The sequence below is a fragment of the Antechinus flavipes genome, chromosome 1 (genome assembly GCF_016432865.1).
Source record: "Antechinus flavipes isolate AdamAnt ecotype Samford, QLD, Australia chromosome 1, AdamAnt_v2, whole genome shotgun sequence".
In the NCBI taxonomy this organism is placed as follows: Eukaryota; Metazoa; Chordata; class Mammalia; order Dasyuromorphia; family Dasyuridae; genus Antechinus; species Antechinus flavipes.
In genome coordinates, this window is record NC_067398.1 from 166,921,255 (window position 1) to 166,937,104 (window position 15,850).

At 34.0% G+C, this 15,850-nt stretch overlaps 1 protein-coding gene across 6 annotated transcripts in view; it reads right to left on the reverse strand.

Moving 5' to 3' along the window:
- Positions 1-15,618, reverse strand: part of SSBP2 (single stranded DNA binding protein 2) — a 369,390-nt gene extending 353,772 nt beyond the window's left edge. For 2 of the 6 annotated variants that reach the window (XM_051992901.1, XM_051992881.1), the window contains exon 1: positions 15,482-15,617. In XM_051992901.1, the coding sequence (XP_051848861.1) occupies positions 15,482-15,543 (62 nt within the window). In that variant the 5' untranslated portion in view covers positions 15,544-15,617. Of the gene's footprint in view, positions 1-15,481 lie in introns of all 6 variants that reach the window. The other 4 variants (XM_051992888.1, XM_051992867.1, XM_051992898.1 and 1 more) reach the window with 3 other exon arrangements.
- Positions 15,619-15,850: the final 232 nt, after the last annotated feature.

Here is a 15,850-nt window from a genome sequence, read left to right on the forward strand (position 1 = left end):
GAACGATCTCTCCTGCAGTGTCTAACATACAGTTCTGCATGCAGTAGGTTTGGTGCATTTATACTATCATACAATTGTGATCACAGAACCCCACTGAATTGCCAAGACAACCAAATCATTGGCTGATTCACAATAAAGGTCTGTGGCCAAGTAAGGGAGAAGGATTTCCTGGCTGTTTTAGTAAGCTTCAGGCAAAAATACTTATCCACTTCAGGAGTTCCAGTAACTATTCCAGTAAAAACCTTGAAAAATAGGAGTCAATAACTGCTTCCAAATTGGTTAGATGCCAATTACTGAAATTCATTCAATGTCCATTTCCTCCCTCCTTTTTTTATATAATCCATCTATACTCAGAGTTAGCCTTTAAGTTAGGGAAGATGCTTTTTTTCTTCTTAAGAACAAAGAGCCATTTATAAATCCATTGGGAGAAGCAACACCCAAAATTAGTATCTCTCTATATATAACTTGGAAGATTATTTAGATAAATATAACATTGAAACTGGATTTTGCTGCACCATGGTATTAAAGTCAACTGGAGACTGAATAGTCAAAACCTGATTTTGACTATTCTCAAGGAAAGAAAAACTGCTTTTTGGATGCTGCATTAGGCAAAATTGTACTGTCTTAGAAATTTATAAGATATTGTCTTCTCTATGTTTAAATGCTTTTGTGACTTTACAATAAATCAAATTCATTCAAAAATTCATTTAGTATCTAGATAATACAAAGCAAATGATGACTTTAATATCCTTCCCTCTTTGTGTGGTTACTTAAAAATTGCCTTAATTATTTTTCAAATTAATAAACATAAAAGCAAATTTTTTAAAAGGTTGTTCTATACAAATTACAGTTCCTATCAGTTATTGTGCATCAGAACATGTAATAAAAATGAGAATAAAATCTCTTTTATCATACCTTTCTTATATTTACTTTAGAGTATTTATATTACATAAAAAGCAAAGACTTTAATCATAGTGAAGTAATTTAGTACTTTTTTCTTTTCAATTAAATTTCAAAAGGCCATCTAACAGTCTTAAAAGATGACTCATACTTAGAGGGCAAGGATATTTTAATTTTGTGATGACAATTTTGTCTAGTGTCATAATCTTCCACATCTTATTGAACTAGTCTTCTACTTATGGATCGATTCTTCACAACTTCCACCAGGAAAAAAAAAATCAAGTTCAGAAATTCTTAACATGGCTAAAGCTAAAATGCCAAGTCAAAAACAGGACAATTTTATCAACCACACCTACAATGTAAATTTCACTTTGTACATAAAATGTACAAAAAAAGAAATTGAACATGCTGTTGAAGTTTGGGGTTTGTTTGGTTTGATTGGTTGGGTTTTTTTTTTAATCACATTTTTCTAACAGCCAAATATTATAACACCCATTTTTTCAAAGGAAGATAAGCTCTGAACAATAATTACAAATAAAATTAGTAACATATTAGCAAACAATTTCTCTATAAACGATCTCTTTCGATCTAATGATTCAAGAGTAATGATGAAACTTCTTGATATACTTCAAAGCAATCAACAAACAAGCATTTATCATGCACTAATTACATTAGAGGGAGTAAAAACTACAAAAACATTGAGGTCCCTTTCTTTCATAAATTAACTCTCTACTAAGAAAGATAGGAAATACATATGGAAATATGTACAGAATAGAAAGAAAGAAATTTGGGAATGAAGTGTACTAGCACTTGGAGAGAAGAGTTTTAGGGAGGGAGAATCATTAAGTAGAAGGTTCTTGAGCTCTCTTAAAGGAAGCAGTGCATACTATTAAGGTAGAATTGAGGAAGGAACACTTTCTAAGCAGAGTGGACAGATAGCAAAGGATGATCAAGTATTGTGTAAAAAGGAAAACCAAAGTTTGGCAATGGGAAATAAGGTAAAAAGAAGTCTGGAAAGATAGGGTGGGGCTAGGTTATTAAGGGTTATAAAGTCAACCAGAATAGTATATATTTTGTTCTAGAGGCAACAGGGAGCCTGACTTATTAAATAGGAAAATGACATGGCCAGATCTGCCCTCAAAGAAAATTACTTTGGCAGCCAAAGGGAGGATAAATTGAACTTGGAGTGAGACAGGGCCCAGAAACCAACTTAGAAACCATTATAAATCCAGGTGATGAGACATAAACCATGAGGATTGCTGTATGATGAAAAGGAGTCAAGATATATTATGGAGAAAGAAACAACAAGATTTAGCAATTAACTGAATATACGAGATAGGATAAAGTGAGGACATGAGGACGACCCAAGATTACAAACCCAAGCCTGGAAGAATGGCAGTGTCTTCAATAGAAATAGAGAAGTTTAGAAAAGGTATGGCTATGAGGGGAAAGATAATAGACTAGACTTGAAGATGTTGAGATCTTATAGGACTATCCAGTTTGAAAGGTTAAATAGGCAATTGGCTGTTGATGCAACACTAAACCTTAACAAGAGAGATTAGTGCTACTCATGTGTATCTATAAGTCATGTGAATAAGGAAAAAAAGTATGTAATATTAGTTCCATCTTAAAATGGGCTTTTAAAAAAAAACTCTCCTGAAATCTAACCTTTTTTTTTATTACTCTGTAAATGATCTTTCACCAACTTAAGCAACAAGGTAACAAAAAAAAAAAATTTGGAAAAAAATCAGTCCTTTCCGTTTCTTTTTTTTTTTAAAGGCCTTTTTATTATCATTGGAAGGAAAGAAGTTTCATAAAGGGTCTCCCCTTCTACCTGAATATTCCCTATTGATAAAAATTGCTTAAATATACTGAGAAGTCTGTGCAACTATCTTTCCAAGCAAAATGTTCTCATAGTTCCCAACAGCCCCAAATATACAAGAGTCTTGCTTACGTTTATCTAAATGTCAGTCAGCACAAGGAAATGTTATCAATCATGAAGAGAAAAATATTAAGGTAACAGCAACCTCAGAACTTCATTGAATAGAAATACACCTTAGAAGTTGAACCAGGAGAGAAAACAATAAGCCACAAAGTAAAAAACAAACATAAGAGTATGACTTTAAAATATAACCAGGGAATGGAGACTGGATTTTTAGAAATTGGATCACTATTATCAAATGAACAACTGAAAGGGAAAAGTCAGAAATTCTAAAAAATTTAAACCTTTTCTTATCCACATACTTCCCCCCCCCAAAAAAAAAAAAGTATGACCAGAACTAGGTGCCTTATATAAATTGTCACATACACACTTACATTAAATAATTTTCATATTTTATCATCAAAGGCAAACAGTGACTATGAGCTAGCTCTTTAAATTCTAGCATAGTTCACAGATCATTTCTTCTAGGAAATCTAAGGATTTGTTAATGATTTGTACTGCCCATTTCCTTTCTTCTTCCTGAAGACAGATCTTCACCTTTCCAACTGTGACAATTAGAAAGTACGTTTCTCTGGAAACAAGGTACAGGAAGTATTTATAGCTTAAAATTCAGTAAACTAAAAGATCACTCATAAACTAGTCACATTTGCTATTTCTGGTTGAATCTTACTTCAGCTAAATTTGGTTTAAGATCTGGTATATCTTACTTCAACTAAATTTCTACTTATTAAAAATAATGACAATATTCTCTCCCATAAAAGAGTGAGGATATCAGAAATTCTTAAACACATACTCAATACCCAAGGACTTAAAAGGCAAAAGAAAATTAAAAGATTTTTCATCAGGCATTTTTAAGTTTTACCACAATTTATCCATTAAATTTAAAATGAACCAACTACTATATACTCATTGACAGTGTTAATGTCCAAATTCTTACAAATGTAGATTTGAAAAAATCCTCAGTATATTCCATGTACTGCCACCACTAACTTGGTACTTGTGCTTAAATAAGTAATAAATAATCTGTGTCTCCGTTTCTTTACTGCTAAATACCCAACAGAATGCCATAAAACCACTGATCATAGAGCAGGACCCAATCTGAGTAAATGGAAGACTTTTCCTCATAGCAGGAGTTCCCTTTACAGGTCCAATCAAAAGAGAGAGACAGACAGAGAGAAAGAGAGGGAGAAGAGAAAAGAGGACAGAGGAGAGGAAGGAAGGAAATAAGGGAGGGAAGGAGGAAGATAGAAACTTGCCAGTATGATTATTCATTTAATTGACTAAATGCTGAAAATGTTGTGATAAAATTAACATTATAGAAAAGAAAATCTGATCAAGTCTTTAATACTTGAAAGGATCATATATTGATATCATTAAAGAATATACCCCAAATTAGATTTTTCCAATTTGATTTTAGTTTGCAATTAAAACTCAGATACAGACTTTTGCCCCTCAACTTACTCCTTACTCTGAGCATAGGCTTTTGAAAAAGGACTTTGAAACAGATTAATGCAAATGTCAATGTAGAGTTCCTGCCAAATCAAGCAAACAGACAGAACGGAGAAATGAGAATATGCAAAGGCCATAAACATAAATGTATTACTATGTGTTAATAATGGACCACTAGGCAAAGAAACTTGATTTATTACAATCATATCATACATGGTTATAAAGCAGATACTAAGCACAGAGAATAACTAAAACTATTGAGACTATTTTGAATTCTCAGTTTAGTAAATATTAACACATCAATAACTTCTTTAAGAAATTTTTCAAATATATGATGCTTTAGATGAAAAAAAAATCAAACTAATCTGTACATGTTCCTCATTGTTGATTAAAGTAGAAGAAAAACACAAGAATGACCAAGGAAAAATAATTAAGAATTTTGCTTAGCATAGCAAAATACAAAAACTTTAGCTGTCAATTAGTTTAGAATAAACTGTTCTATACTTGGATAGATATTTATGAATGGAAATCAGTGATTTCTGTTCAATTTTGGATGTGTGAAATAGCATGTATAAAAAGCAAATAGCATAGTACTGTATCCCAGTTGCATTTGGGAGTTCTGATTTTTTCCTAGATGGGCTGCAATACAAATAAACTTATTCTTGCTATTATACTGAAACATCTATACTGCTCCCCCCTCTTCTTCCTCAACCTCTCACCTTTAAATAGGTAAGAGCTAGGAAAAAAATCCCAGAAGATACTATGGAATAATTGTAATGTTCAGCCCTCTAACAAAACAAGGCTAGCAGGGACATGTCCCAATTAATACAGAAAGACTGTATGCCATATGATCACTCTCTAAGAGAAGAGTCTACTATTCAGTTGTAGTACTTTCCTCCAGTTACTACCAGTAAAGATAGCGCAATGGTAGATGGAAAGCAACAGGCAGGTAGGTTCTCTCTGTGTACCTTTAAAAGACTCCTAGTTATATTATTTCCTTCTAAACACTCAAAGGATTTGAAGTTCAAGCTGAGGGGGTTCCATCTGACAAAAAATTTCAGTTCATATCAAAATGAAAAATGGTGCCAATTTTAAATTAGCACAAACAAGGCTGGACTGTGTAATTATGTTGATCTCAATAAGTAACCATATTTTATTTTAAAATTTTGTCATTTATTTTTATAAAGATCTTCATTGTAAGTTAGGTGACCAAAGGCCTCTTATATGATAAACTAAAGTAATATGACAAATTTCAATCTATTGGATTGAAACAATTGTATTTGATTGGATCTATTGGATTTGAACAAGCTTCAAATCTATTGGAACTTACTGATCTAAACAATTATCATCCCCCACATTTTCCACCAGGACTTTTACTTAACAATGCTGCATGCACCTGATGCCAGCAAATAACAGTAAAACTAGGAAGAATATCAGTAATCTTCAAGCTTCTAATAGAATTCTTGTGTTTAAGACCATAATTTTTCACATTCTTGGACCTATGAATTCTATGAATTTTCTTTTTTTCATGATTGATAAGATCATATGAATGATAATTCCAAATAAACTATGTAATCATTTTCAAACCTAAATTTTTTCTTGGTGACTGATAGAAGGCTTGATATAAGTAGATAAAGAAGAAAAACATAAATTTATTTAATATATTTCCTTCTGAATCCTTACTAAGGTTATTACCCTGACATCTTGTCTTTAGAATAGATCCTTCACATGGATTGCACAAATGTTCTAAAAGATCCCTGAAATGTGTGTGTGTGTGCATGCATGTGTGAGTATGTGTGTGTGTGAGACAGAATCCATGAGTTTGAATAAGGAAAAAAAAAAAAAAACTACATCTTTATTTCACTTAGTTGAAACAAAAGAGTGGATTGTTAAAATATCAAGTTTTTTTTTAATTTTATGCATTTAAAAAAGTATTCTGAAGAAAGGGTCCATCGCTTTCACCAAATTGTCAAAAAGATTCATGATTCAAATCATAGTAGCAGAATAAAGAGTGGTAAATTGGTCATTGCTGAAAAATTTTTCCAGGCCAAAAGAAGAGCATCCTAATAGTAAAAATGTATGAAGTTGATGAATCTACATATGCTAATTTAAAAGAGTAAATGATTTAGCATAACAATATTATTGCTACATTTAGTATGGCTTGAAAATTAAAAGAAATCAAAATTACCTAAGAAACTGTGTCATACCTACTCTTGAGCTACATGTAGCTCTGAGAAAATTCCCTCTCTAAATTTCAGATTTTATTATAAAAATCACACAATGAATAGGAAAACTAAACAAACAAACAAAAATACAAGTCACTCCAAGGAGAAAAAAGGAATTAGAGAAGAAAATAAAGCTGTTTTAACCTTTTAATTATCATCATTTAAATTTATATTTTGTTTTTGCACTTCACTCTCAAACTTTATAAGCAGGCTACTGTCAGCTGGACGTCACCAGCATGAGGACAAGAAATAAAAAGGAAGTTGGATGGAGTCAAGACTTGGATGAAAAGTTCATGCAGTTGCACACACTTCACAAATAAAGATCTAAAAACTGAAACTTATTTCCTTGGTATTGGAAACTCCCAGGGGAGTAAATTTTCTCTACTAATTAAGGTCAACACCTTCTGTAATTTATATCCTAAAGATCTGCCTAGAATATTGAGTAACAAATGACTTACACAGGGTCACTTTAGTAGAAGCTTTAGTATGAATCAGATAACAGCAGTTAGATCTATCTTGGTTCTTCATGGCTGCAAAATCAGTTCTCCATTCCCTGTAACTTGTCTCTCTATGACCTTCATAAACACACATACAAAAGTTGACAGTGTTCTTAGAAACCTAAATTCCAAGCATTTCAAGTATCAGGCATTGGAGTTGTGAAAAGCAAAATCTTTAGGGATCTTAGTAAACCTACTTCTAGGCAGATCCAAACTCTTATCTCGGACTTCCTTCCTATAGATATAAAAGCGATAAGATTTTTCATAGGTGTAAAGTTAGTGTTGATTTTTAACCCCTTTTTAGACTTGTTTAGGGCTTTCCCACAATTATATTCTATGAAACTGAACAAAGACATGGAGGATAAAAAGTTGTCTCTAATAAATGTTATATCTGAAACTAAAAAAAAAAAAAAAAACTAGTTTAAATCCAACATCAATCACTTGAATAGTCAAGCTATAAATCATTGTTAATATTCAAAGTATTTCTGTATAGCTAACTTAAATCCTTCCAGTTTCATTATAAATCCATTCATTTCCTTAATGTAATCTTCAATCCTTTTTATGCATTCCCAATAAAACTTTTCTTTATATGTGTATATATGTATATATACAAATACACCTTTAGTATATGGAATCTTTGCAACAAAGAATAGTTTCATTTTTAGAAGCTACATGCCATACATTTAAAAGCTATTTACTTGGAATTTTTCAAATTAATTTTGCATTTAAGAGTAAAAAATCAGAATTGTTTGGTTACTTGATGAAGCAATTTGAAGCTGATAATCATGAAATCTTTGGAAGGTGAACTATCCTTCAATTCTACTCATTAATTACTGTTATCCCTGAAATGTATTATATTTGATATTAGAAGTGAGAACTGCTTGATGTCTATATATTATGGCCAATTCTTTGCATGCAGTTAAGGATTGCCACCATTACCAAGTATTGAGAATAGTGGCAAAAAGACCTGTTGTAATCTATTTATAAGTAGATTACATGAATATTTTTTGACAAAGAATAAACAATTTCTTGATTGTATCTTCAAATTTTTAAATATCATAATCTAAAGGATATTATTTACCAAAAATCATGAACAGATGCTTTAAATTATTTTAAGGTTTAAAGTCATTAAACCTTAAAAAGCAGTATCACTGATTTCTTATGTATTCTACTTGCATCAGTATAGGTAATTTTATGCACTAAATAAAAAACCTACTTCACAATGTTGTTGTGAAGATCAAATGAGATAACTTATACAAAGCACTTTGGAAATCTTAAAGTGCTATGTAAATATTACCCATTACTAATTGAAGGAAATCTCCATGCCCATACAAAATTTAGGGATAAAGATTTTTATTTAAAATATTTTTACACTTCAGGAGAAGTACAATTTTGGTTTCAGTTTTTGTCTTACTTTACTTATTTGAACATAACTGCAATTACATATTTTCCATGAATAACCAATAATGAGAAAAAACAATTTTCAATTTTTCTATCTTCATAAATATCTTCTCAAATGACTAATTGTAGAAATATAGCCTATTAATATTTGACTTAGAATAGTATAATAATTAATGATCACATTAATAATGAAAGATTAAGCCATTATACTTTTATAGGTAGATAAAATGGGCAAAATAAACACAATAAAGTGTCATACTTTATCTACATACATTCTCTTTGTATAGAATTCTCCATTTGTTTAATAATATTTTTATAAATTAAAGCTAACATAAAATTTCAAAAGTTAGACATTATTAAGATAATAGTTCAAATAGACTTTACCAAAAAAGTTATCTAAGTTGTCCTAATGTTTAAGATTCCAACTGAAAACATCCTATTTACAGATAAACTAAATTATTTAAAGGGAACAACTGTGAGGGTGGCTTTACCATAATAAGAAAGTAATATATTACCTTGAAATAAAATTAAAATACAGACTAAGAACTAAACAAATACAAAATTCTGAAACTTTCTTTGAACAGCAATTGTCCACATCGTTCTATCCTTTCATAAACATCAAATTCACTTAAAAAATAATAGTTTTTGACTATTAACTTTTTATAAGTTGTGAATATAGCCATTTATTTATCATATCCCCTGAACATTTGGTTACATATATAAACTAACCCAAATTTATGCGGTTTATGTAAATTATAATAAATAGCAATGCTATGTCTATTCTTTAAGAAAATTAAATATACAGAGGCTAATAAATGAACACAACTTAGACATTAAACAGAAAAGACAAATCCCCGCAATATTAAGTTTTTTGTTCAGTTTTTCGCAAGTATATTTTATTTCTACACGATTAATTCCACTTTAATACTTTTTTTAGGAAGAAGGAAAAGAAAAAAATCTGTAAGCTATTAGCAAAATATACTTTATCCTATCATCCCTCCCAACAAAAAAACTAGCTAACAAAATGTTAAGTGTCTGCAAATATTTCATTAGATCCTCTTTCACCAATGTCAAAGCAAATATGTACTTGACAATAGTGGGCATCATGTACAATATTATTAGTATGGATTATATCTTCAATTTGTGTTTCGAGTCAGGGCTCTCATATCCATAATTTTTTAATGCCAAGTTTAATTTCTTTATATTCCTATCCTATGGCCAGTAATAAGCTGAATGGCTTATTTGCCTTTTTGTTTTTTTCTGATAGGGAAGGAATAATTGGTAAAGTTCATATAATAAAGGTTCTTTTCAATTTTGCACCAGAATGTAGGTGAATTTGCAGTGAATTTGCAATAAATTCTATATCCTCAGTAATTCTACTATTACTCCAAATACGATGTTCTAATTTTTAAAGAAATTCATTCCATTTTCTGCCTATGGTTGAAGCTGCAAGACACATTTGGTCCACTATTGCGCAGCAACTAAAATTTAATGTGTTTTTTCATGCTGAATTGGTTTTATGGGGCAAACTGGCTTTGAAACTGAGGAATAAACCTTTAATATGGAAAGGAGGAAAGAATAAGGGTATATTTTCCTTTATAGCTTTGCAAAGACACATGACAATATTACTATCTTCCAAGGATTCACAACAAACCTCCCCCTAAATAATGACTTTTTAATAGTCTTTTAATAATTTACATATCAGACTTCTGAATTTAATTTTAGGTAAACACATGAAAAAAATCCCTAAAAATATTATTTTTCAAGCACAGATAAGAAATTCAACAAACTAAGAAATTCAAACATCTAGAATGTCATTTTTAATACAACCTGAGCACTATATGAAAGGTTTTGTTTAAAAAAAAAAGTAATTCAAGAAATCACAGTCATGTAATGATATTTTGTTTCTTAGTACTGATGAACTAGTAGATTTTTTAATGTACAAGTTCAATTTTATCAAACTACATTTCTGTAGCTCTGAAAATCTTGTCATTCATTAATTCACCAGCTATGTTTCTTAAGTAATCAATGCCAGACCTACCATAAACATATTTTTTTCTGGAGGAAGTAAAAAATTTTCAGAGTAATTTGACATATATCCAAAATATTTTATTTAGTTATTTTTTGCTTTAAGACTAACTGAAAACCAACATTATAATGCTACAACGTTGACTCCCTATTGATGGTTAAAAATTCAGTGGATTTAACAAGCAACAGTATTTGCTTTAAATGAAGTAACATTTAAACACCAAAATATGGTCTTAGATTCTTCAATTAAAAAGCCAGAATTTAAAAACAAAAATTTAACCCAAACTGTTCTCTCAGAACTCTTAAAGTAAATTATCATTTTATTATTAAATTTTATATCTGAAAAAACTATCCTTAACAGGCTGTTTCTCTTTGTATCTGATTCATTTCCTATGCTCTTATACTTTCAAATTAAAGTCTTATTAAAGGATTTAAATAAGTGAATATTTCTATACATCTATTTGAAATCTGCTGTGTAGTTTTCAGCTCCAATATGACTTGATACAAATTAGTTAAAACATACTATTATCATTCTTTCATAAATACTGCTTGAGTTTATATCTAACATTAAGATTAAAAAGGACTATCTCATATCTTACTAAGAAACTAGTGGAAAAAAGAAATTGGGATCCCTTATCATTATGTTTCCATCTTTATCTCCAACAAAATTTTGAAATTTCCTAAGAGTTACTCTGTAAACCAACACACACACACACACACACACACACACACACACACATCCTATCACAACCACAAGAACAGGCCAACATTAGTATAAACATTAAGGCCATAAAGAGATCTTAGAGGTCATCTGGTCCTACTCTCATTTTATAGATAGAAAAACAGGCCTCAAGAGGTTAAGTGACTTGCCCAAATCAGTTTTTGTGATTCTAAATTGGAGAAGGATAGGAGGGAAGATTTTCCACTATACCATAAGTTTATCCGATGTTATGAAATTACTGGAGTAATATGTAGATCACATCAAACCAACCCTTAACACTACAATTTATGTAAAGCCTGAAACTTATTATCCTGTAACATTATATTCTATATCGTGTTAATAAAGTAAATAAATAAGTACTTTATAAAGCACTATGGTGCAATCTAGAATTAATCTTGGAGGCAAGAATGTCTAAGCTTGTCTCACTGCTGATCTGTACTGAGGAGAGACCTTAGGCTAGTCACTGAATCTCTCAGTGAGTGAGAAAACTTAAGATTAATGCCTCTAAATTACAAAGGAAATGATGATCTATAGAGAAAGCTCCTCAGCAGAAGATCTCTATATAGTTGAAATCACTGGTCCAATTTAAAAAAAAAATTAAGAGTAAGGAATCTCTAAAGAAATGCAGTAAATAGAACCAAAATGCTGAATATCTTTTTGTGGTCATTGGGAAAAAAACAACTTTTGCATTCACCTAAATCCTCTGATGAATTCTCAATACATTCCTAATGCAGAATCAAGATTATAGTACAAATATTGTTTCTTTTCTCTTCTGAAAATTTTTAACCACATAAACTTAGGACTAATTCAAATCTCTTTGTAAATGCAATCTATTATATGGGGAAAAAAAACATATTAATCAAATTCTACCTTTTACTACATTTAGAAGAACAGCTATGGTTTCATATATAAACTATACAAACTTAAAAAGCTCTGACCCTAAATCCTATGAATTTGTTTTAAATACTGTATTTCAAAAAGGGACTTCCTATTAAGAAAAAGAAAACAACTAAACTAAACATAAGCATTTATCAGTTATCCACTATCAACTTGAATGTTGCAAAACTGCAATGAGAAAATATGCCTCTCAGCAAATTATAAAACATTTCTTTTATCTCATACTTAGAATGCCTAATTTTTTCAGAAATTACCTGTTCATACTATGCACGAAGTACTTAAATCTATGATCTAGGATCAAGACTAGTACACATTGTCTCTACTGAAACAAGATACTTTTCTTTGCTAAAGCACCTCTTTACCAAGTTTGGTACTCTCCAACAGAAGTTCACATTCCATTCTTAGAAAGATGTTATACTTGGTAAATCGACACAATTTTTAAAAATCCAAATTAAATAATCACAAGTTACAGAATGGGAAAATTGAATGTTTAAGCTTAATCCATCAATTTAAAAAAATTCCACTAAAAAGAAAGCAAGATATATGCTATAAAATAAATGTCTACAGTATTTATTTTTTCCCTAGTTCCAAATAATGTTCACCTAAAAAATTAATGCAGTAAAAATTAACATTCTGTAGTAGTCACTGTCAATAGTTTGAAAGTGACCCACCCACCTGAATTTAGTACAGAAAGCAAATTCCTTCATGAAGGCCGGAATTGCTGATGCCAATTGCAATGAATGGAAGAAGGAATGTATTTAAATCAAATAGCACCATCTAGCAGGCAGGCCCCCCATAACTTTGCTTATAAGAGTAGTTATTACTTAGAACTACAGAACTAAGCTAGTTCTAACAGTAAAACTAACCAGAATCAATTTTTTTCATATATTAAAAGTTTACTAAATGCATATTGTATTAACAAGAGAAAACTTGAAAGAGAGGAAAAATAAAAAGGAAAGAACAAAAACTTCAGGAAAGTAAAATTTCACAAATACTTCATATTATAAATTAGATACATCTAAAATGCATTCCTTTCCAGGAGCCCACAGCTGATAATCCAATATAATTCAAGTTCTTAGTTTATATATTCCACAAGAGAAATTAAATAATACCAGGACTGATCAAGTCCCTGATCTTCCTCATTTAAATGAGTATAAAATATAAATACCGTATATTCCTCAGAGGCAAATTTGTTTTAACTAACAAAAACGAACTTCCAAACAAGTATTTTTTTTCCATCATTTACTGAAACCAATGATTAACTCATGACATAGGTTGTTTTAAACTACAATCTCAGAAAATGCTGTTTTTTAATTATGCCCCTGAACCTTTGTGGGCTTACTACCTCAAGAGACTCTACATACAGCTACTCAAAATATCTCTATCGAAAACTGTAGCATCTCTTTAGCCATGCATTCTTTTAATGTTTTTTGTAACATGAAGGCCTTTTACTAAGAACTCCCAAAAGAAATTGTGTTACGTTGCTGCCAACAAGAGGATTAGGTTTTTCTATCCTTGTGGCAAAGCAAACTTTCATGAGAAGGGTGCGCAAGGAAAGGAAGCTCAATCACATCTGAGTTTTCCACTTTATTTGTACAGCTACTATTATGCACTAACTTCGGATCAACAGCCAAAGTACATTTCCTTAGCTGTTCCCAAATTATTTTACCTCCGGCCTGAGTTCCTATCAAGGGTAGCTTTCACTAGAATAGCTCCACCAATAAGATTATGGGGCGCTTACAGAGCATCTCCTTTTCTCTCTTTGCACCAGTCAACCCTGAGAAAAGAAGGGTCTGTTCCTCTTACCAATAGCCACCTATTCTTTTATTCATTTTTAGTAACGTTCAAATCATCCTTGCAAGTACATATGAATAGCGGGCAGCAACCTTGCACCGCAGTTTACAGAGCCTGACGACCACGAGTCATGGGGCCCTTTTTTTGTATACGACTTCTCTCCAAGTCACCACTGGAGCGAACACCTGTATCTCCCCCTCAACACTGACCAAACAGTTCTTCCCCACGACGAATGCTTTTGCCCTCAAAAACAAAACAAAACAACAATAACAAAAATCCTTTTCCCTATTACCTCTTGTTCCACTACCACATGCACTCTCCTATAAGCATCCGCCACTCCAACAGCTTGCCTTTCACGCTCCCAGGGTACTTGCACCCCTCTGCACCCCACTGCTGCCACAAACAGCTCCCTTTACACTGTATCAACCACAGTCACCCTACAATCCCGCTTTGCCAACCTCTCCAAATCCACCCACCTTCCGTAACACCACTCCACATCAACAGCTTCCCCCGGTCTGCAAACCTCTCCGCCAACAGCCACCCCCTGCTGTTGCCGCCGTCTTCCCTCTCCCCTCCCCCCCCAGCCGGGGTTGTCGCGGCTCCCTTGACATTTGGGAGACATAAAGTCTCCATAAAAAAGTTCTCGGCTACCGGCAGCAGAATTGGGTTTGCTACGTGAGGGCAAATACACTAACAACCTCCACAAGGAAATTCCTCCTCTCTAAGGCATGTTTTCCCCCATGCCCGACCCCTCCCCAAGTTAACTCACTCTTAAGAAAAAAACAAAACTACCAAACTTATAATCCACCTTCTCTCCTTATCCCCTACCCCACCTCATAGTGTTTTTTGTTTTGTTTTGTTTTAAAAGCACAGAACATCCCCAGGACAGCGGCAGAGAAAGAGCATGATCCTCCCCTTCCTCCTCCCCCCAATATCCTGCCCAAACATCTTCATCTCCTGCCCAGTCCTCCCACGATGTGACCCCTGCCAGCAGGCTCTACCTGCCCCTTAGCCCTGCTTCTAAGCACGCCTTCCCACCGCAGCCTGCCCGTCCCCGAAGGACCAAAGCCAGCCCCTCTACCTCGTCCCTCCTCCCCAGCTTCTCCAGGACCCTCAACCCAAGCACGCGCCCCCCCATTCCCAGCCTCCTGAGCCCCGTCACCCAGAACTATTGCACCCTCCCGTACCTTCTCACATCCCCGCCCAAGCTTCCTTGCCCCCAACCCGGTCCTCACCTCTATACCCACCTCCCTCTCACATACCCATACCCTCACCCCCATTTGAGGTGCAGAGCCCTCTACCCTCCACTCCCCCCACCCCAGGGCTGCTTTTTTAGTCTCTGCAGCCCTGGAGCCCTGCTGCAAAGTTACTTTGTGAGCAGATAAACCAACGGATGATTTCCCTCAATCATCCAAACAAGTTTCCATCCTCACCACCACCCCCCGACACATACAGTCGCTTCCTTCGACAGCCCCCCACTGCCGCCCTACTCGCCCGAGTGCCTCCGAAGCAACCACTACCCCCATCCCCCCCACCTCGTACCCTTCCCCCTCCCATCCCACCCCAGTGAGGGTGTGCAGACTAGAGGGTGTGGGGAGTGGTGGTAAAGAGAAGAGACGACACTTACTTCTCCCGGGCCTGGCTGTCGGACGGGACGGCGCTGCTGTTACTCTTGCCTTTGCCGTACATGCTTGTGCCGAGAGCAGCTCCCACTGTCACGCACCTGTCAACCCATCACAGCCTCCCCGGGAACAGCCCCGTCCCCATGGCGACCCACGCAGCCACCCCCACCATTGGACGCCCCGGGCCTGGACCCCGCCTCCTTCGCCTAGGCAACGGAAGAGACTGACAGCTTCCACCCCCCACCTCTCCCGACGTTCTGTAGCGCGCGGTGGCAGCAACAGCCAAAGCCGCCGTCTCCTCCCTCCTTCCCTCCCTCCTTCTCTTTCTCCTCCTTCCCTCCTCCCTCTCTCCTTCCCCCTCCCCCTCCGAACCC